Consider the following 23,952-nt stretch of genomic DNA (forward strand, 5'->3'; position numbering starts at 1 on the left):
GCCAAGCAAAGTGGTACAGTTGAAGTCGTGTCGTGTCGTGTGTTGTCGTCGTCGTCCCCCCCCCCCCCCCACATCATTTTCCCTAATGATCTTTTGGTTTACAGCTCTTGTAACTCTTACAACTCTGCTTCTGGCTGAACTGTGGGAACAAGTCAGTGACTTTATGTTTCTGCAGAGCTGTGCGCTCTTTTCCAAGCAGTTTGCCATGCACAGCTCTGGGAGGCTTTTCCCCTTCAAAAGACCTTGAGGCCTGTCTTCAATGTGGGTGATTCAAGCTAACAAAGAGGTTGAAACGCAGTGTGATTGTGATTACAATCATTTTGGACTTTCGAAGTTAAATCTAAGAGTCTAAAGTTATGACTGCTCTGACCTGAATTTCCATGAATGTTCTTTGGCTTTTTGTTGTGTGTTCTTATTTCTGTGTATGAGGATAGGTGCTATACTACATGTTCCTCAATATTGGCACAAGTTATTAAAGTGTCCCACATTTGGCTTGTCCTTTATTCTCGTAGGATTTTAATGATAATTTAAAAATGTGTGGAGCTAATGTATTGTATGAGAGTTACAGAAGAGACTGGGTTATGGCCCTTTGAATGTAGTTACACTTCAGCTAACAAAATACGTGCTTATAGAAACGTACACACAAAATATTAGACAAAATGAATTATGGAAAGTTTCATTAGGTGTGCTGTACCCAAAAAATCATGATATATACTTATAAGATTTATATTAAGTGAAGGTGTGTTTAAGTATTGGTGCTTATTCAGAACATAGACTTGTGTGAAATTAGTCTTTAATGTTAAATACTATGAGTTAAATGTAAACCTGTCATTTGGAGCATATTGCACCTCAGGATGTGCATGTAGGCAGTTGGTGCCAGCACAAGTTACTCATGCAGATCAAGGATGAAACTAGACTGACTTTATAGAGTCTGTACACCTACCTACCTCGCATGTCTTCCCTAAGCTGGTGGGTTTTAAGCCTAACACTGAAAGTATAGAACATTTTACTTTACTTCTGAGCCCCTGATAACCCATATTAGTTGTTTTTTAGTGGTTGGTGGATTGTGAAATGCAAAGTGTAACTCGTTTATGGAATATGACCCTGATTCATTGAGCCACAGCCATTGATAAGTACAAACTAAGACCAGTTCCCTGGGGATCTGGTAAGGAAAGAGGTCACTTAAGCCCCTTAGAACACTTCAGAACTATTTCTATCTTGCAAAACATATAATCTCCATATCCGTTGATCCGGAAAGAAAATGCCAGACCAGTAGTAATTTTACTGTCATTGGAAAGGTAAACAGCCAAATTGTCGTCAGATCTAGTTTAAATGGATTTGGCTTGATCCATTCTGAAATGGACTTGAAGTAGCACATTTGTTTGCCTTCTATGAGGTGTTAAGTTACTGCTCAGCAGTTTAGAAGAAAAAAATATGAGTTGCAGGACTGGAATACAACAAATATGGAAGTGAATGTGCTTGCATTGCTCTGTAACTTTAACTCAAATTTAGCTTAATTTCCATTTGCTAAGACTGTTTCCCACAGCTTTATGCCCCATGTATAGAGGAGTTTGGACCTTTACCATTGGGTGTCACGGGTGTGAGGAATGGAAATTATTTAATAATCTTTTGTGAAATCCTTTTTGGTTTCTTCATGTTAGTGAAGTTTAACTCTTTAGATTTTGGTAAGTCTTATTGGCTTCTTAATTTCTAAAAAATTACATTTCTAATGCATTTTCTCTTTTAAAGTACTCTTTCCCCCAATTTCCTTCCATAATAGATAAAGTTTGGTCTGCCATGAACTGAATTATTTTTCTGTCTTTGTTCCTGTACAAAATACAACAAATTGCCACACTTCAACTTCAGAATTAGAAAAGTAACCTTTCTGATGACATATACCTGTCATTTTTCAACACACTGTATTTGGGAACAGGATTTTTAGAGGAAAATAAATCATGCCAGGTCCAACAGCTCAAAGAAAGACGAGGCTGCTGGTGCTCTGTGTCCCCAAGTCCAACCAGCAGCAAGGCTGAAGATGCATTCCCAGCAAACAAGTACACAAAGCATGTTTATATGCTATGGGTATACATAAATACATGCATACATGACTAGTCACACAGATATTGGACAGACACTCAGAGCACTCACGTGAACACAGACATCACCAACAACTTCATCATATTCTTTCTGGTTGACCAGGTTGGAGGGCCACTAGTGAGAATATCTATCTGTCTGTCTGTCTGTCTATCTGTCTGTCTATCTATCTGTCTATCTATCTGTCTATCTACATATATATATATGCAGTGGATCCCTCCAGCAGCTCGTCTCAGGCACTCAAGTCTACCCAGTAGCTGCCCTGGATCCCAGGCTCCTCAGTTACTGGCATCTGGACATACAAACCCCCAGGATGCAGCCCTGCTCCAGTTGCTGGTGCAGACTGCCACCCCCCCACCCATACCCACCCACCCACCCCCACACACCCCTACCCCCCCCCCCCCCCCCCCCCACACCACCCACCCCCACCCCTGCACGCACGCACACACGCACGGGACTCCCCTGACCCCATAGCCAACACCCATGCTCTTGCCCACAGAGACACGTGCACTGCCACACCCGCAGCTGGCCCTTGGGGACCCACCCAGCCCCCTGGTCCCAGGGCACCTCACCTGCTCACCTATTTGTCCAGCTTGACCTTTGCTAGTGGTCACACTCACTTTCACACCCGCACTTGTTCCAGTTGCTGGCACCACGGACACAGATCCTGCCACCCAAGGTCTGACTCCCATTGCTGCACTGACACCACTGCACACACATATTCACACAGAGTGGAGAGCCCTCACCCAGGAAAGAGTTAAAAAGGAATTTAGACTAAATAAAAAGACTGTGCAGGTCAGGTGCAGGGCATGGCCAGAGAAGCATACTGACCAGCCAACGATTTACACTCAACTGGCCCTTTTATCCCCTTGCCCTTCAGTTTTAAGACAATAAATCTTACAAGCTGTCTCTGTCAGGCTTTCTTCCACCTCCTTTTCTGCATGACCTTTTTCATCATGCCAAAGTTTAGGCTTTGGTCAGCTTTGAGATGTTGGAGCTAAAAAGGTTGTGTCTTTGGTATTGATATATCAACAAATAATCATTTTTTCAGAACGTGAAAAAACATTACAACTTTTGCATCATCAAATGTCTTTAATGAAAGCAAAACAAAGCTGCATTCCTTGTGTCTCAAGGAGAAATGAGAAGGGTGATCCAGTTTTAAAGCCAAATCTCTGACCCAGGCCTTTTGTCCCTTAGAAGAGTACTATAGCCACCAGGCTACAACATATTTTGGAGCTTATCTCTCTTCCAAAGTGTTAACCTGAAGCGTTTAAATATTCACTGAGATAAGCAGCTTGACTAAATAGTTTAGTGGCTAGGTGATGTGTAAAATCAATCATCTAGGTTAATATTTAATCTGTATTCTGTGAAAGAGACCATCATCATCCAATGAGGCTGGTGACAGTTTACCCCAGAGTACCTTAAATTATGGTAGTCAAGAAATTCTTCACATTAGTTTGACTACTTTCAGAAGATAGGAGGACTGGGAAACCGCATCTTTTATATCGTGCTAAGTGTAACTAGCAACTGCTAGAAATATGAAGTCTTGGTTTTTATGGATGTAGTCCTGTGCCACCAGAATTTCTAGAACAAATTTAGTGAATTTGGTGCAAATTTGGTTCAGAATCACCAACAATATGGAAAATAATCTTCAAGGAATCTCATTTCTTGACATTCCTAAAAGTTTAAATGCTTGCAAGTAGCATGATATGCTTCTACTCATGACAACAAGGAAATTACAGTTCTCTTAAGTCCAAAATATATATCTGTATTTATTTTCTAATTCTTACCATAAATTTTACATTCAGCTTTTATCTGTGCTGCTTTTGACTGCTTTGCTGGCTGGTATATAGATGTATATAGACCTATTGTATCTTCTGTTTTATTTCATTTCTTGTTATAAGGCCTTTGGATCAGACTGCTTTCGTTGTCTGCCTGCATCTAATGCAAGGAAGCATGAATCCTTGTTTGAGCCTGTCTATATGACCAAAATAAGAATTGTAATAGGAACGGTAAAGCTTCTAAAACATTCTTTTCTTGTCATGTGAAGAATAAATACCTTTTCAGTCAGAAATGCTTATAAATAGGGGAGAAAAAAATCAACATGACTGACTTTGAAGTTCTTGAGGCTTCAGTATTGCACAGTCCTGTTAGCATGCACTGGCACTCACCACCGTGACCACTCACAGAGCAAGCAGCCTGGTGTGGGAGCACACTTGAGGACTGGTTAAAGAAGGACAGTGTGATTGCACTCCAGCTTCACAGTTGTACTGGCCTTTCTTCACAGCTGCATGTGAAAGCACAGGCTAGGGCATAGATGAAGAGATTTAAAATTAGATACTAGGACCTGGCTTTTAATACTGTTAAGTACTTACAAGTTTTTGGAAGACAAAACTAATTATTTTATTGGCTTATGAAAAACAATGAGACTCTGGAGGGATTTGAATTGCTCAGCTGTGGGGACATATTTTGGATCTCTTCTTCCAGATGGAAGTTTCAGTTCTGTTATAGCTCATGTCCCAAAGCCTACTCACTGAGCATATCCAAAGTGTCTTTATAGAGATACAAACTGATGAAAGGATATCTTCTCTCCCAGTAAAGTGCTCTAGATCCGGTGCTATTTCTTCCTACCTCTAATTTCCACACTACTTTCTCATTCCTCATGTCTAAGAATGTAAACAAAGTAATGACAATGATGCCTAAATGAGCCGTGTACACTTCAGGTCTTTTCCACTCTAACTAATATAAAGCCAATGAGAAATACTTGAAAGTGTTTCCTGCCTTGCCACCAGAATAATTCAATGAATCCCAAATGTATTTCCTCACAAAAAGAATATATGGTGAATTTGTGAGTTTAACCAAAATTCTGCTTATTTTGGCCTTCATTTAAAAATTTGGCTGCAGCCTGCACTGTTCATCTGAAAACTGAAAGATTGGATTCCCTCTGTAGATTATAGAAGGAGAATGACTCAAACTCTGAGAACAAGTCCTGAGGATACATTATTCTACTGTTCTGCAAGAAGGACTCTCCTTGATATTAATAAAAGCTTTTTGTGTTCATCACAAGTGGAAGAGGACAAAAGAGTAATTTATATTCTAGTCATCAATTTGTCCACGTGCCTGTTTGGTCACTTTGTAATACGTACCTTCAACTTGTAGCTTTTATCTTTGCGGAGCTCCCTCTGGAACTCTGCTCCAAGAGGGCCTGGTTATATGCTGGTGTTTTCTTGAAGTGAATATTCAAATAATATAATTCTCTTAGAAGTTTGCCTTTTTACTGAAAAGGGTGCTATAAAGTATTTGAACTAAATTTCAGATGTCCATACCAACAAGGCACGTGAGTTTGGGGGGAAAGGGTCTGAAAGAACAGGGAAAGCACTTTCCCTTCTGCCTGAGTTTTCCTTAAGTACTCCAGAAGCTTCTTAGAGTAACTTTTTGTCCTGCAGGTTTGTTTCTCTTTTGTCTTGTGGATCTTACAATCAGAAACAATGCATTAAATATATTTGGGAGAATCATACAAATTTGCTGTCAAAACCCAGATCTTGAACATTATTCTGCTCTTTAAGAGCAGTACTAGGCCACATTTAATTAAGAGGATTGAAATACTAAGAACTGATTTTAAAGAACTGACTATGTAAATATAGTTGTAGCAGGATACAAGAATACTGTGTCAAAAGCCCTGTTAAAGTTGAGGTAAATTACATCCACTGTTCTCCCCTCATACACAAATGCAGTCATTTTATCCTCAAATGGAATTACAAGGCTGTGATTAGTAAGGCATAAATCAAGGGTCATATATTGTTTTAGATTCAGGTTTGGTCTACCCTACTGACATTTAGGGGAGAGGAAGATCTGCTGGAGCATATTGTTATAAAAGTTGCATCAGTAAGTCCAACTGAAACCTCCGTGGATTGAATAGGAAGCTCTACATTGACTCCAGTGATCAGGTCTTTTGATGTCATATGGAAAGTCAAGGTTTTGTACATACACGCTGAGATCAGATTTAGGTTAACTTGATCTGCACATTTTAATTCCCCAGAATCTTCACACATGTTGCCCTGATGCTTGATGGTAGCACTTCTGGATGAAACTGTGCATCGACGGCCATGGTTCAGTCAAATAGTTTGAAATATAATCTTATTAAAAAAACAAACCCAGAATATAGTGCCTAAATCCTGGGTCATTCTAGATTGAGGAGCATTGAGGAGCGATGTAAGGACATACACAGTTTTATCTTGGTGTACCTCTGGAATAGTGCCATAACTTCGTAGTTTCAGTACCATGGTAGAGATCACGTGCTAAGTATTGATTATTTTTAGTTGTCTAATATAAAGTTAAATTAATTTAATCCAGTTCTTCAGTTAACTTGTATTAATATATACTCTGCATCTTTAATTTTTAGAATTGCTTTTTCTTTCTTCATGAATTTTTTGCAACATGCAACATGGGTCATGTTGCATAAATTCAATTAACACAGAACTCCAAGAGAATTGCACAAAACAGAGGAATAGCTCCTTAAAGTAAATTAATAGATATATTGCAAAAAATGATGTCACATATTTTCGGTTTAAATCTAGGATATTATTTTCTTATATATTTTACACAGTGGTGTTTCCAATTGTAATTTGTTTGTCTTTTATTATTTGAAAGTGGAGGTTAGTATACTGAAAGAGTATAGTTAATGACTTTCATGTAGTGAAAGTATGTAATAAAGCACAGAGATACTTGGGGACCCATTGAAGTAATTGGGAAATGTCACATTTATCAAATAGGTTCAACAGCATTTCACAAACCATATCCAGCTTCTAAAAACTTACTCAGATTATCAGGTGCAATACTTGACAAATGTCATTAGAAAATAAATTGCTTTTGGAATACACAGACAGGCTGAAAAAGTTATGTTAGAACTTGGATTTACTTGCCATTTTCTAAGGAGAGCAGTAGAAGGTCAGTTTACAATTTGTTTAGGAAGACTGTACAAAGTACTAAAATAGTATGGGATACACTGCTTACATAAACTACCCATCATTTTCCAGGTTATGTTTGATGATGACAATATAGAATCATTTTAAATGTAGGAAATACATTTGCCGTGTTTTGTTTCATTCTTTGAGATACTAGATTTAAAAGAAAAATTCTTTACATCCTTCCATGTTAACTTCCACACAGAAGAAAGAACATGCTTTAAGTTATAAAAATAAATTCTGAGCAAACCTTGGCTATAAAAGTAGTACAGGAATCTTACCTGTAGAAATTTGAATCTTGCATCATGGCTGGCTGAAAATCTGCCTTTACTGAGTAACTCGTCTGTCACAGGGAGATGATTTTTTTAACTGCAACCTTTTTATATAATCAACTCATTACATTTTCAGGAAATCACAATTTTTGTCTCTGAACATTTTATTTTTATCACGTTATGATCATGTCTAATACTACTGATTAGGGAAAAGCAAAATTTCAAATAATTTTAGCATCATACTTGATTGGCAGTAACAATTATGCAGTAATTCTAGTATTTACCAGTATTTGCCGTGGATTTTTTAGGTCCTAAATGATCGTCTTCTATCTTTGTGTAGCATAGACAATGATTGCTATATGAATGCTCTGCCTCTGTAAACACTGGACAGTTTTTGAGAGTATTTGAGAATCCAGGTTTTGATTTGAAGAAATCTCGGTAAGGAAAAAATTGGGAAAGGAAAATTTTAGAAGTCCAGATTTAAGGCTCTCAGTTCATTCTTGGCTTTCTGGACTTCTGGTACATCATGGCTAGAGGGAAACAAGAATAATATTCACTAAGCAAGCATTGGCTGACCTGGAAGTTTTGGAACTTGGGACTGAACATTGCAGTCTCCATGCCTCTAGCAAGAAATTCAGATACCTTGAGAATTCCAACAAGAATGATCAGTTTCAGGACTACCTGCCTGCAAGGGAAGAAAATGCTGAGCTACTTCCCCACAAGGGAGCAAAAATTGCCATTTCTCCTGGAAAGGAGCCTAAAGCTTTGGATCCCTCACAGTTGGTAACCCTGAGGAAGTCCATATGGTAGATATGTGAGCATATATAGAGATAGGGAGAGTAGTGCTGATTGTGAAACTTTTGGGAGCTTGGTCTCAGATAAGTCTATGATAAGACCTGTAGCCTTAAATCTATAGACTTTAAAAACCTGTAGACTCCATCAGGGTATTTGGCAAACTAACAGAAAAATAGGTAAGGTCTTGATGAAAACTTGCCCTCTATTGTTAGAAGTTCCTGACCATATCTGAATACCTCAGCAGTTTTCTGGAAAATTAATACTGCCTGAAAGGTTGTGCAGCTACAGATCACATTCTGCCCTTCAGCTACAGCAGCACAGAAATTGCTCGTGTTCATCTGGCTGTCCAGATCCTCTTCACTGTTACTCCCTTACAGATTATGATCTTTGGTCTTTCAAGCATGCCCCACATTCTTTGTTCGTAGGTACAGCACCTTGGAATTGGTATGTTCTTCAGTTGAGTCAAATCTGCCAAATGACATAGGCCAGTGTATGTAACTGGCCTGTCTCCAACACAGTTTATCACTCCATTAATTTCTGTGTTATCTGTGTATTTCAGTAGCATATAATCTTCCAGAGTACTGGTGAAGATACGGAATATTATAGTACTAAAACATATACCTGCGGCCTTATATTAGAAAGGCTCTTATTAAATACACATTTTTAATTTTTTTACATTTATTTTTGTAAAAAAATAATTTTTATACAAAATATTTTTTTCTGGAGAAATATTTGTTAATAGTTACAAATATGTTGATTAACAAAGTGCTTATTTTATTGTCTGAATGTTCAGTCAGAGAAAGCAAAATTTTAAAAGGTGTCTAAGGATATGATATCCTAACATAGCTATTTTATCAACAAATTTGAATATTTGAATTATCATCAAAGACCAGTTTCAAGTAGTTTTGATTACAGATTTTTCATGCTGAAGTGTAGACTGGTGCTAATTATGTCATCATCTTGTATCCCGTATCAGCTTTTGTATGATGTTACTAAGGGTCAGCGTCAGGAAGATTAACTTAGTGAGCCACACCAGTGGCTCTCTCAGCACTTAGCAGAGATTAATTTAAAAAGTTACAATTTTTTCAGAATTATTTTTTTTCCCCATTTCTCCAGCATTTTCCAAGTGGTCCAGGATTGTTACATATAAACAGCAATGTCTTGCAGAACTATGGGGCTATGTTAATTTTGAGGGGTAAATGTTGTCTGGGACTTTGTTTTTTTAAATAACAAATAGCTGATTTTTTTTACTTTTTAAAAGTTTTCTTCTTGGTTATTAGTACTAGCTAGTAATTATCTCCAAATAATAATTAAAAAATATTTCCTTCCAAATATATATGTAATGTCTTATTATTACTGTGTTTACCATTCAACATTTGGTCTTCGCTGATATTTTTTTGTTCTGCCTATTGATAGTTTATGTTTACTAGTAAACTCCTCTACATGTGTATACATGCATATGAATTATTTTTTAAACTGCATGATCTACAAGTTGTTATTTTAAGCATTGGATTGTTGAAGAGGAGTTATTACATTTCTCTTCTTTTTTCTTCTCTTTTTTATTAGTGAATCCTTCTGATGTGGTTATGCACCTTTTTTAACATTTTAATGAAGTATTTTTCAGCTGCCTCTAATCACAGTCATTTTATATTAAAAGATTCTCTTCTACTCAGTTCGTCTTACGATTATATCCAGCTTTCATATACTGACACTTTTATAGCACCTTGTGTTCATGTGTGCATGTGTGTATTAGTTTTTGGGATCAGATTCTGTACATTAAGACACAAAAAGTCTTAAATGCCTGCACACAGGTGACCACACAAGACTTTCTTTTTTCATTTTTACCTAGAAAAGTGAGATTTAATACAGATTTTCCTTCAGCTGGTAAAATAAGTTCTTACACGAGAGATTAATCAGATACAATTTTTCTAAACTTCAAGGATACTCCTATGGTTATACTATTCACCTGCCACCCCATAAGAATCATTCACTGCAACACAGATCTTTTTTCCTTTCTGTTCTTTCCAATGATAAAGAAACTATTCAATCTGTTTCATGTCCTATTTGATTGTCTTCAACAAACTTTCCAATATAACAGACCTTCTTTTGTACCCCATCTTGTGATTTATTAGTTAGAGCACAGATCAGTGACTACTCATGGTCTTGTTTCTCTAAATCTTTGATAATACTGATGCAGAGTTGCTAGCTCTGCCTCTCTCTGCCCATCATCCTTAAGTAAGAGATATCCAATAATTTGATTATTTTTAATTATGGATTACCAGGTTTAATGTCTACCAAGACCTTTTTTTTCTTCTTCTCAGAATTAAGAACTTAGACTTTTCCTCTTCATGACTAGAGCTTCTCTTTGTAGCCATGTTAAGAATTTCTTCTCTTCCTACTCCTGATGCCTTGCTCTTTGCTTTCATACATGATCTTTTAGGTGTCTTCTCTTAGATACCAAGCTAAAAGTACCTCTAGCCAGCCTGTCCTCAATGTCCATGAGTTCTCTGGATCAGTGACTGTATTCTACAGAACTGTAATGCAAAAGTCATGAATGAAGTAGAACTACTGAGGTGATCTCCTTGTGAGTCACTAAGGTCCACATTTCCTCTTTCTGCATGTGAAAATGGTGAGGAAGTCCATGTTTGTGTGAGATTAATGGCCTCAGGAGCAGAATTTTGTTCCTGGCCATGGAAATGCCAGGGGTGCATCTGGGGATTGCTATGGCAGGCTGGCAGGTGACCATCCTTTCACAGAATCAATGTGTGTCTCGTAGAATTTCAGGAAATTGCTTGCTCCCAGCTTCCAGCATTGAATATGTGGAGGGATGAATGCTGAAGGTTTGACATGACAGACAAAGTCTTGAAGATCTGTAAGTGAGCATATAAATAACGTCAAAGCAAGATACCATTGGCTAAATGTAGGCACCTACCATCATTTGATGAATCCTAGAGCATCCAAGACACATGTTGCTTTATATGACAGGACATCTAGGTCACAGACAAAGGCTGGTAGATCTGTGCCCTTTTGGAGAAGCAGCAGGCTATGCAGCATACACAACAAAATTTAAAATAACACTGCATGACTGCAGCTTTTACAATCCTTTTTCATGTCTTTGATTTGCTTCTGGAACTGGACTTTGTGGATCCTACAGGGGCTTTTCCAGATTAGTGATTTCTTCTTTGATTGTCAGTGTAGTCAAAATTGTACCCACAGCAAAAGAAGTGCTTATTTTTGTTTAGAAAGACAGGCAAATCTGTTTTGTAGTTTGCCCCTTCTAAATTTACACAGACTATCATAACAACTAGGGCAGCATTTCCAGGTTAAGATCATAACAGTTCTTTAAGCAGATTTTTTTAGTGGCATCAAATGATGCTAGATAATGTGTTTCAAACTTTTTTAAAAAACATACTAGGCTGAAGATCAGGTAACTCCACTTCGGGTTTTACCAAGTCATTATGCAAGAGTTACAGAATAGCACAATGTACTGTTTTCGTATTAGTAAAATGAAAATAGTATCATCATCTAGTGGGTAATTTTTATATTCCAGAGATGCTGTTTTGTGCTTTGATATGGCAATTTGAAAGGCTTTAAATGCATATCTGATCTTAGGAGCTGAGAAGCCAGTCAGGATGTGAACGCAAGGTGTAGGATAGACACTGCAGATGGGTTAAAGTTTAAGATTCAGTTTTGGTGCCTGTAGTTAGCTATCTACAGGCATGCTAAGTGTCTCATGCTATAGTCAATGGAGGGCTAGACAGTATGGGCAGAGGTGCCTAGGAACTGATTCTGTCCAGCCTGAAGTAAAACCTAGTAGCTGATCAGAGGAATCGTTCCTCAAGGACCAGTGGTTATGTTCACTAGGATTAAGTTCAGTTGCCTAAGCATAGGCAGCTGGTGCCATTTCTGATGCCAGAGGATATCTGAAAGATCAATACAGGGTTGGCAGATAAACAGAGGACCTACCTGTACCCTTCTGTACCTTGCTGGACTGGCAATTGAAGGCTTGATGGGATACCTTATGATATCTCAGATAGCACTATTGGTTGACGATGATGGAAGCTTGTGCTCCTAATTTATATGCACACTTCTACGTGTAGGTGTCTTGATTTAAACATGAAACCCATTTTGAGTGATGCAAAGGTCTCCATCAGAAGACTGCACTGAAGTCCCCTGCTAGAGGCTGGTTCTGTATTAGCTTTCATAATATCTGATTATTTTAGAAGGTCATTCCTTTAGTGTGGAATAAATCACACTATCAGGAACTAAATGATGACTATAAACAAGCAGAACTACATTAGTGGCATAAAGCCTTGTGAGGGTGACCCTTTTTCTCCACCAAATTCCTGTCACCCACAAATTTTGTTGTGCTGACACTTTCCTCCTGATGTAATGGGTTGAGGGAGCTCTTTAAAAGCAGCCCTTGATTTCTTCCTTGTCGGTTACTTCCCACATTATTTGTGTTAAGGTACTGACCAAAGAAACCTAGGTGATTAAAGGGTTAACTGCAAGTCGCTTGGACCTGTTTCCATGTTTTTGCATGAGATACGTGACATTCTTACCAGATATCAATCCAAGGGTGTTGCTATAAACCTGTGATTGATTTTTTTTTTTGTTCTTCCTGGGGGAACTGGAGCCTCATGGTCGATTGCTATGCTTCCTGACCTTTACAATATCATCTCTATGTATGAACCACTGCAGATCCATCTTGCCATACTATTCTTCCACATCCAAAGGAGCTGATGATACAGATACTGCATATATTTTCCTTGACACAGTCTATCAATGTAGTTCAGTGCAATCTGCTTCTGTTGAACAAGATTTTAAACTCTAGCTTGTAGTCTTAGGCAGTTTACCTTTGAATGTCTGGTGACAATAGTACATGGAAGATCAGAAGAAGCCAGGTGGCCCTATGGTAACTACTGTAGATCAGTGTTTATGATGTTTTCTGAAGTCTGCCTGCACCCCTGCCCCTGTCTGGTCAATATTTAGGACTGCAGTATATCCATTACCGCATAGAAAGCTACATTGGATTAGCATGCTGTTTATAAAATGAAGGTAAAGATTTAGCCATATGTAGCCAGTAAGCACATTCCTGAAGACTTGAAAAACACATCTAAACAGTGAAACACCTTGGGAAAGGTTGTAATGTCATGTTAAATAACATGAAATCTTTGAAGTTCTAATGATAACTCTTTATCTCCTTTTCAGTCATTATTCCTTCTTTTCCCATTGCAAAGTGTTTGGTTAGAAAGCAAGCTATGGTGTGTGACCTATTGACTTCCATTTTAAATTCTGTAGAAATGTATTGAATCCTTGTTTCAAAATATATGGGAGTAATCAGGGTTTTATGTAAGAAATATCCCTTTGAAAAGAGGAACCAGCACTAAGTTGCACACAATTTGCTATGAAAGCGTGACATGCAAACAGACTGATTAAAGCAGAAATTACTGCATTTTCTGTTTTTAAATAAACATAAAGATCCTCAAAATCCCTTGTAAGGTGGACTTTCCCTTACAGGATAAAATGGAGTTAAAATAGTGTCAATAAATTGTGTGAGAGACTGTATCAGTCTGTGCATTGATAGTCTGTGCATGCAGGATAAGAACATTGACTGCCTGCTAATCTATTCCCAGATGGAGGTGGATGCAGACGAGAAGCGCCATCGCACACGCTCCAAAGGTGTTCGAGGTACGTCTCTTGGTTCAGTAAATCGCTCAAGGCCCCTGCTCAGGGTGACCTTCATCCTCCAGAATCTCTTTGCACGATTCATTCTGACCCTTTCTTTTACACAACCTTTCTGGTAATTTTCTATAGAAGAGGGGTACTTGTAATAGATGATAAATTTTTATATATTTTCCATCTCTCTGCAGTTCCCGTGGAACCAGCCATACAAGAGCTGTTCAGGTTAGTGCTCTGAGTGTAAAATGTATCCCCATTAGCAATTTAGAAAATTCATGCCTTTTAATGGGTATAATGCACTTTCAAGTTCATTGGTGGTTTGCTCATGCCCTGCTGCACTGATGAAATTAATTCCCTCGAGACTTGCTAATAAAAAGCATCCCCTCTTTTTTTCCCTTCAGTTATTTGATTTTTCTTTCTGTCTTGGTTGCCCTCCATTTCTGTAATACCTACTGCCTGCTTTTAGTATAATCTTTCTGCAGCACACCAGCACCTATATAATTAATTCTCTCTCTCTTGCAGCTGTCCCACGCCTGGCTGTGATGGCAGTGGTCATGTTAGTGGCAAATATGCAAGGCACAGAAGGTAATATCTGTAATTTTTCATAATTTAGTGAAGGCATTTGGTAAACAAGTTAGCTGGCATGACCTTGATAAACCAAACAATGATAAAAATTAACAATTAGACATTCTAGAAACCATTAGGATTCTCTGCTTTTTTTTCTTTCTGAATGTCACACAGAATCTAACTCACATTTTTGCTGAGGTAACTTATTCTCATTGTCAATCTTCTCTCAATTTTTTGCATACAGTTCTCTTGCTTATGTGTTGCAAATTAAAATTTGGCCCTACTGACATGGTGGCGCCAGTGTGACTTCTGTTATTTAGTGTATTTTATAACTGAATGAAAATGAGCTTCTTGAACATTTTAAGTTCGATGATTAGGTTAGATTCAGAGGTCAAAGCCTAAGACAGATCAGTGATAATAAGACTTCAGTGTTCAAGTGTTATATGATAGTTATAAGTACCTTTACTTCAGTTTCTAAACCGTATATGTGGAGACATTGCCTTAAGAAAACATTTTTAGCTGTTTATTTTTAATAATATATCAAGGTAGCATATGTTATACATACTACATGTGCTTCAAATTAATTTAGAGCTCAACCTTTAAATTTCTGTGTCTGCAGTGTCAATGTTCAAGTGTTGTACATCTGTGTAAACAGCATTCCTTTCCTGAATCATTTGTCTGTGAATTTCTTCTGCAAGATTCTGAAAGTTTAACATCTCTAGAATACATGATTTTTTTTCTCATGTGCTGTGCATTTCATGCCCATTGTAGGAGATAAAATGGCTGATGTTTGATGATCTCTTCTGAATAGAGGGAGGTGTTCAAACCAGTGTTAAATTCTGCTGAAACTGTTAAGATTTTTTTTTCATTCTTGACTTTTTCAAGTTTTAAAGCACTTGTGGTGTTTATAAGAACACATATTTCACACCAGATCTGATAACTTCTTTGTCATGAGGGCATACAGCTTTTATGAATTAAATTGAAATTATACGTTTGTGGTTAAGGCATTTATTTGAAACAGGAAAAGTTTCTAAACATACATGACAATCCACTCAGTGCCACTTAGTCCACTTATGTGCCTTTTTTCTTATCAGTGACTGAAGCTTCGAGACAAGTCCAGAAAATACCTTCAAAATTAGAACAAGAAAAGCAATATACTTGATATTAAAATTATTTGGAATTACATTTGAACAATATAACAGAAAATAATTGTATCATATATTTTTATATATTGTATAATTATATATAATTTCTTTTCCTAATATTTTTCACTTACAAAAGTGGTAGGGTTTTGTGGTTATTTGAAGGATTTGGTTAGATTGGAACATTGATTTAGGAAAAGTAACCAACATTTTTCTTAAATAATTCTTAAATTCACTTGTGACTTCTCTTTTCAAATCATGTTTTTCTTTTGTCCATTTTCTTCATGCAAACACAAGCTTCATCAGTAATTAATGAATGGCACCAGAACCGTCTTTTCCCTCAGAAATTGCATGAGTAGTCAACAGTTAAATGACATGATTATAACATCCTTTCTAGTTACAAGATTGTAACTGCGTATGTTTCTTTACACTTCATGGGATTCATGTGCAGATTTCAAAAACAAAAATCTTGAAACATACAGAAAGAAACTCATAAGAAAATCTGACCTCTGAATTGCTCTAACTTCAAACTATGTGTCTGTGTTTGTGTAAAACCACCCTTTTGGGGGAGGGGGAAGGAATAGATGTGAGGTTTGGAGATTGCATGCAGTTTTGAGACGTTAATTCCATATTTTGCTTTCTTGACATGATTCTGGTATGTCAGTACACGAACAGACTGAATCTCAGAGCTGTTAATTAAATGAAATTTTGGGCAGATGCGCAAAGAATAAAAATTGGATATACGTCAAAAATTCCCTTTTTTTTACTGGCTAAAGAATTTGTGGGTTTCTTATGTTTTCTTGTCACCCTGATTGCCAATCCACTAATCAAAATATATTTAACCAATATATGTCTTATTTAGTATAAAACCACAAAATTCTTTGTTGAGGTTTACAACCTACATATCTATTTTCTAAAAGAGCAGTAATATGTTTATCTAGTCAACCAACACCTAGTAAATTTAAATTTTTGAAAGAATCTGAAGGAATTTATATTTTTCTTTTTTCTATTTTGCTATTTGGGGGGAAAGACCCTCAAACATTTCTATCAAGGAAATCAGACTGTCTTAAAAATTTGATATGTTTAAGGAATTGCATGTTTCAGCTGATGCCTAACTCAATTCTGGTTAGACCTACAGAGCATTTTAATGAGGTTAAGACCTTTCTATTCACAATGCCAGACTGTCTCATTATTAGGAATGAAATGTATTCCCTTCCACTAGATGTAGTCAGAGCTCTCCAGAATTCTTTCTTCTATAACATCTTGAAGTCTGTGGAATTTTATTTTTTTTTAAATTGTAATTTTATCCTTGTAATATCAATGTGACAGTGAAAAACATGTTCAGATACTACATTAAATTTGAACTGAAATAAACAGATACTTTCAAATTTCCAGACAGCTTCGGGGATGAAGTGTTCTGCTGCTAAAATATTAGGCAGAAGTTAAAGGAAATTTTTATCATAGGTTTTGTAACCCAGTTGTGATTTTAGTTATGAAAGAGCTGCAATGTTAGGGTTAGCTAAGGAAACGTGCAGGCTTTATAGGTCATTGATGCTTCCTTTGAGGTGTATGAAAATACAGGACTAGTACTGGTTAGGGTAACAGCGGTGACAGCTTGTTGTATCATTTCCATCTTTCTGATTTTTTCTTTGTGTAAAACTTAGTTGGAAGTGAAGCCTTGTATGATTTAGTTGATACTTTGCTATCAGTTCTTAAGTTTGGTGCTTAATTTTAGCTTGTTATTTGGGCGTGCTAGTAACTAAGATGAACAGGTTTCTCTGCAGGGCACTTTAGGGTAGGGTGCTGGGATTGCTAAAATAATTTGGCAAAAGCACCTCCCTCCAGTGACTGCACAGAAAGTTCAGAAAGATTAACATCCCAGTTTGGGCACTGAAGGTAAGTGCCCAAAGTTAGGTTGTGTGCCTACCTTCTTCAAAGCAGATTCATATCTCTCTTTTTTTTATTTTAGCAATACATAGAAACCTGAAGCTATCCCTCTAGTACACTCTATGATGCACAGCATGAGGCAGTGCCTCAACACAAGATTTTACACAGATAGGACTTCAGTACCTGTTGTTTATGTTTCCAGGCACCTAAGGGCAACTGAACCACTCACAGATCATGCAGTTAAAGAAAATGCATGTATCTTTAAAGCATCAGGTCTTAAAAAATAGAAGGAAAAACAAAAGATCTGAAACCAAAAGCAAAACAAAGCCATAGACATGTTCAGATAGTGGCGGAGACAACAAAAGAATTCAAATCTTAGGTGTGAAAATCAGAGCCTCTCCTTGGGCCGTGCTCCTGATACCGTTTATTTTATTCATTTGGTAACTCTTCAGGTCCATTGTGTATAGCAGCATAATAATCAACAGTACTTTTATACATTCAAATCTGTGAATTAATTTTGAACAATAAGCTTGGTCCAGATCCTTGAATACTTTTAGCTGTGAACAATCCATCTGGGTGTATAGCAGTTACTCAAACCACACCAGGAAAGTGTTCCCAGAACTGTGTTTTCAGGACGTCTGTCAGCTAAGTGTCTGAAAAAAAACATAATCAACTTTAAAGACAACAGGACACATTCTATGTATACAAGTATAAATATAGAAGCAAGTCCAGTTTCTGGTCTAAGTTCTGCAGGTGCAAATCTCATAGTTACTCTGGAGTAACTTGAGTGCAAACTGGCCTATGTTATTTACTAATTAGATGTGAATGATGGTTTTAGAAATATTACACCCTACTATGTTGCTGTGCATTTAGCATTTTTTTTTAAAACACATCGTAATACCAAATAGATGTCTATAGTTTGCTGTGTAAATAGGTATGTAGACACATCATAAAAATCCTAACTAGATTCCATTAAAAAAGTACTGATTACGTGCAGTGGCCTGTTTTAAAAGCTTCTTAACATCACAGTTTAATTTTTTCTCAAGTAACAAAAGCAATTTGATTCTGTAACAGATTAATCACTTACCAAATACTACATGCTTCAGAATGAAACACATTCTAACAAATAAAAGCCCTGAAAAGAATCTTAAGCTGGTAGTGTGGCACTATGTATATTAATTTAAGATTCTTTTAATGCATATATCGGTGCATATCTGAAAGTATATAAAGCAGTTATATAGAAATTAAAGCAAAACAGAAAGTTAGTCTGAAATAATACGCATCAAATTTCAGTGAAGGATGGATTGTTAAGGCCAAATGACAAAACCTTCAGAATTAAAATGGAAATACTGATGGAGCTTCCACTATATCAGGAATTTCCATCTGATTGCTGAAAATAAGGATTCAGATGAAATGAAACAACTTAAACATTTCATCCACCAAGGAATTTGGCATCCCTTTTCTTCAGTTCATAGTGTATTTGCAAGGGATTTTTTTTTCATTAATCTCTGATACAATGTCTAGCAAAAAGAATTGAGTCTCAAAAATGAAGAGGGATCATAAAATAATGTTTGGATCTATAATGTATGAATTGTCCCTAACCTTATAAAATATATTGCATTTTAATTTTCCACCAAATTTCTCAATATCATGAGTTCTTTGTTGCTTTACTAGGCTGTCTCTGTTTCTATTACATTATACAGATAGAATTGTTTTGTCCATTTTTTAATTTTTAAGCATGAGATTTGTCACTTCATACAACAGATTATTTGAAATTATAAATACCTTAGAGTTCGGCATTGCTGATTTGATTAGGAAAAGCCCCACATACCCATGTATTGCCTTGGCAATTATATACTTTAGTTTAGTCATCTATATTTTAGAACAGAGTAAAATAATGCAGGCTCCCAAACTTCGAAATTAAAAGACTCAAATGTCTCTCTTTTATTAGAAAATTATTGAATTCTGTGGCTTGTTGTGCCATATTTCTTATTCAAATTTTTTCATTTCATATACCTTTTCACCCACCAGTTTGATTGCCATGGCTGCAGCCGTGGGTGAATAATTGCCTGTCTTCACAGGAGCATGTTCTGGAGCTAAAGTCGAGTGCTTGCTTCCTGATGTATGCCTCATTTGAATTCTGCCGACAGCCTAGGGGCTGTATTATTCATGCCTTGACAGATAGCACTCACTAAAAGCATTGGAACAGGGCCAGGTACTGGCAGAGAGATAGTGGAGCATTGCAACTTGCAACTGAGAGGAGCATCTATAATACAAAAAAGAGAAATCCTCATACCTCCCTTTTACTGGTCTTACTTTGATGGAGAATTCATTTGCATCAAAATAAAATACCCTAAAAATAAATACATTTTTTCTAAACCACGCTTGAAAGTTTAACACAATTTTCCACATTTAATTGCAAAGCTGATTTTAATTAGTAAGGCCCTGCATGTGAAAAATGAAGATTCACTTGGGTGAGTGTAACACATTGCAGTGTCTGCTGAATGCTCTAATTAATGTATGGCTGCTGTACAACAGGGTGCACTGTGGGATATTTATGAAAAATTCTGTGCACGCAGCCAGTCTATCTGTATTTTAGTTCTTGAATCCACAAGAATAAATAACTTTTCCCCCTTTATTCTTTATGAGACATCATTGTGCATGCCATCACTCCATCCATAAACTTTATGGCATGCCTGTCCTTTTTACTATTTGTCAATGATATTATAAATCAGAAGCCAGGACATACATATTTTAACATTAATTTGATAGCAGAGCATGGTTGCACGCTGTGCAGAACCTGAGGTCCACTGGTGCATTTGAGTTAAAGCCTAACCACAGCACGGTGAAGTCCTTACTGTTGCTTGCTTTTATGATACTATGAAGGATCCTACTGAATGCTGGAAGTATAGAAAAACTTATATTCATTTCTCTCTTAAACTGATAGTCAACCTTTATTATAGTATTAAATAATAATAAGATGATTCGCTGGATACTTACCTGAGGAAAAAACATACTCTGACATGGCCTATGCAATTTAATTCTATTTCATTTAATGGTATATTTGTTAAAGGTTTTAGTACGTTGTGTTTAATGCCAAGAATATTATAAATGTATTTTATATGAAGTAATCCACCATTCAGGGTTTGTAAAAAATGTTAGTAAGTGAAGTTTCATTGCTTTGTTAAGTTCAGCTAAAGAGAAAAAAGTAAGTAAACAAATACAATAAGCGAAAGAGCATAGGGATTTTCAAACAGAACACTGCAAACAATAAATAAACTTGCTGACAGAGAATCCATAATGTATTAGAGGTCTGTATTGGCTGCTGTCTGGATTCAGCAATATATCCTTTGTCTGATTGTTGATTAATGATTAGAAGGGTGCAAAGCTGGGTCTGAAACGTCAACGAAATATACACCAGCAATTGGCGTGTGGCTCTGCATGCTAGTGGGCATTGTCTAGAGGTGACTACACAAAGGAATGACAGTTCAATTCCTCCTACCACCATCTGGACTGGGAATAGCAATTTCAGTGGCAGCAAGTTGTACTAGCCTTATAAAGCAGGGGGTGAGGGATAAAAGCAGAGGCAGGAGTATGGAGAGTGCTGACCCAACTGTGCAGCAGCAACAAACAGTGAATTTGGGATGTGGTTTCTGCAGTGGGTCCCCAGATTTGTATGTTGTCGAAATGTCGTGCTCACTTTCTTTCAAATGGCAGGTGCTGGGCATAGTTCTCATGCAGCAGTCCACTTACTTACAGCCACAGTGTTTTCTGTGGAAGGATCTGTCTGGAGATGTTACCATCAGCCACAAAATAAATGAAGACCATGCAGAAAGGATGGGGAAAAAAGTTATTGGGGAAAAAAATAACCCAAACCTTCCCGTAATACTGGGGAGATAATTTCCCCAACAAGATGCTGGAAGTAGGTATACAGTTTTCCTTTGCCTATGGGAAATCTATTTGGTTAGCCTGTTAGCTTTGCTAAGAACATTGTGTTCTCTTAGGAGAGAAAGAAATCATTTGAGGTTGAATAATTTGTGCTTTTCATAATAGAAAATTGGATCTACAGAGTTGATTTGCACATGATGGGCAAGACATTTATCTCCCTATGCCTCTGTTTCCCCATTTGTAAACAGAATTTCAGGCATCATAAGATGTAAAGACAGAAGTATATATGGGGGATTATTACAAACATGGGGCCCAAAACTCTCTCTCTGGTATTTATCTTCAATTTAAATAAAGATCTGTTAAATGACCGTTGATGTCAGAGGAAGTCTAAACTTACGTTTCAGTGCCTTTTGGATCAAAACATTTTTCTGGATGATAGAGCAAAATTAACTGATTTTTAATGATAAGACAATTTTACATTGAAACTCAACCCTAGTTTCCCTATTTCATAATTTGTGAATTATTTCTACAATGTTTCTGTAAAAATAATGATTCTGAAGTTTAAAAAGCTGGAAGTATACAAGAAATCTGTTTATTAATGTGTATTTTAGTGATACTGCAGTCATGGCTATTAGCCTTACACTAAACCAGAAAAAGCCATGATCAACACTGTGCACAGGGTTCTGGTTACTAAGGAGCTGCCTGCATCCTCCTACCAGCAGTTCTGAGCAGCAGCATAGCTACAGTGTGTGCAGCTGAAAGGTGTCCTGTGGATTGCAGCACCCAAAGCTAGGGGTTTGGAGTCGGGAGAATTTACTGGTGAATACTGGCAAATAGATAGACAGGGACCCCCATCTTATTCGTTGGCCCAGTGTCCATGCCAACACAGATATTATAGATGACTTTGTAAAAGTTTTATCCATAGGTGGCACCCATGCTATCAGAGAATAGCATTGCCCTGCACCTTATTCTACCTCAATAAGGTAATTTTACCTCAGTAAAAATGGTATGAATTCTGTTAGAATCATTAAAAAAAAAAAAAAAAAAAAAAAAGAGGCAGGGGAAACCATGTAAGTAAATAATAAATAAAGATATAGTTATCTTTTTTCTTTCAAATATACGTATTTTATAAGATCAGGCACTCTAGTTATTACCTGGGCTAGCAAAAGAATATGAAGAAAACAAGAAACAAACTCAGATATGAAAGAACCAGAAACCAAGGTTCAAATACCTTCTGCATGTTCTAACTCATTAGACCATGCTAGCAGAAAAATCCACATAGATGTAAATGTAAAAATAGGAGAGAAACGGGCCAAAAAAAGTAAAGAAGTGAGAAAACAAAAACAAAGTTGTAGGAAAAAACAGAATAAAGAATAGTTTGCTGTGGGTTTTTTTTCCCCTAAAAATTACACTATGATGTGTCTTTAAAGATTTATATTGAAGTTTTTCAATAAGTTGAGACAGCCCTTTCAAAGACATCACTTCTTATTAGTGGTTGATATGAAGTACTGCTTCTAGTGGTGTCAGCTCAGGACAGAGAAAAGAGAGGTACTCCTGTGCTATCTTTGATGACAATAATAAATCTAAATAAATACATCCGCTATATGGAATCAAATGCCCAGGGGACAGATAGCTCCTGAAGACATCCTTAGTGCTATACAGCTTAGGACACTTTAAATGGCCATAACTTCAACCAGATGAGTGGACCTAGCAAGTTAGTTTCCTGGCTGCTCACTTGAATCGCCTTCCCAAGAAGATCTTGAAGCTTACTGATTGGATGAAAAGGGATTGCAGAACCTAATGTCCTTTCATTATTTGCAAAAAACAGCAGTGCTGCAGTATAAGTATGCATAGAAGAATAGAGATGGGGTATAATAATGCCTAAGAGAAGTTATTCCTGTGATCTAAGTTAGGCCTGTGTATTAGATCTATGATTTATGATAAAATTTGTAATACTATAAAGCCAAATGAGACAGGACAGGATACGATTGGCTTTAAAGGCCAATAGCAGCTATTTAAAACAGCTTTTTTAGTTCATTTCCCTGGGACTGAGGCAGATTTCTCTGCCTTTAATTTTTCTATTGAAAGTAATGAGCAGGCCACTAAATTGGATGAACAAGTAGTGGATGAATGCTTTCTGTCCAACTGATACTTGTGAAAGAAACTGATGAGTGATATGTAGCTGCTACTGTTTTTCACCTTTACAGTGTCTCCTGGAGAAAATCTTACCGATACTTGTGAAGGGGCAATAGGTGTTCAGAATAAAGGCTACAGTTGAAAACTGGCGTGCATTTGACTTCTGCTTTAAGTCACCCAGTTCAAAGGCTGGACCCTCATCATCCCTCCCTTATTTTGTGTCTAACTCTGAAGTCAAAGTAGAACTGTACTTTTAGCATTAAGCTTGTCCAAATTTCTAGTGTTCTGCCAGGAAACATTTATTTGGGCACCTTGATACCTATGTCATACTAAGTGCGTAGCATAGTTAGTACATCTCTAATCTCTTATCTGAATGTTTCAGTGTAGCAAGTGTTTTTAAAGTCCTCCAATTTGTGATATATACAAACATAGTACTCACCCACTGTTTTTTTCTTTGTCAGTAGAGTTAGGACATGATTCTCCCATGTTCTGGGAAATTGCATTGACTATAAAGAAGTTAAGATA

The 23,952-nt window shown here is 36.9% G+C and overlaps 1 protein-coding gene across 11 annotated transcripts in view; it reads left to right on the forward strand.

Moving 5' to 3' along the window:
* The window catches only part of MYT1L (myelin transcription factor 1 like), a 305,846-nt gene that overhangs the window by 160,647 nt on the left and 121,247 nt on the right, over window positions 1-23,952 (forward strand). For all 11 annotated transcript variants that reach the window (XM_037392857.1, XM_037392856.1, XM_037392858.1 and 8 more), the window contains exons 3-5: window positions 13,762-13,816; window positions 13,999-14,032; window positions 14,330-14,392. In XM_037392857.1, the coding sequence (XP_037248754.1) occupies window positions 13,762-13,816; window positions 13,999-14,032; window positions 14,330-14,392 (152 nt within the window). The remainder of the gene's footprint in view (window positions 1-13,761; window positions 13,817-13,998; window positions 14,033-14,329; window positions 14,393-23,952) is intronic.

This window comes from Falco rusticolus, chromosome 6 (assembly GCF_015220075.1).
Source record: "Falco rusticolus isolate bFalRus1 chromosome 6, bFalRus1.pri, whole genome shotgun sequence".
NCBI classification, from domain to species: Eukaryota; Metazoa; Chordata; class Aves; order Falconiformes; family Falconidae; genus Falco; species Falco rusticolus.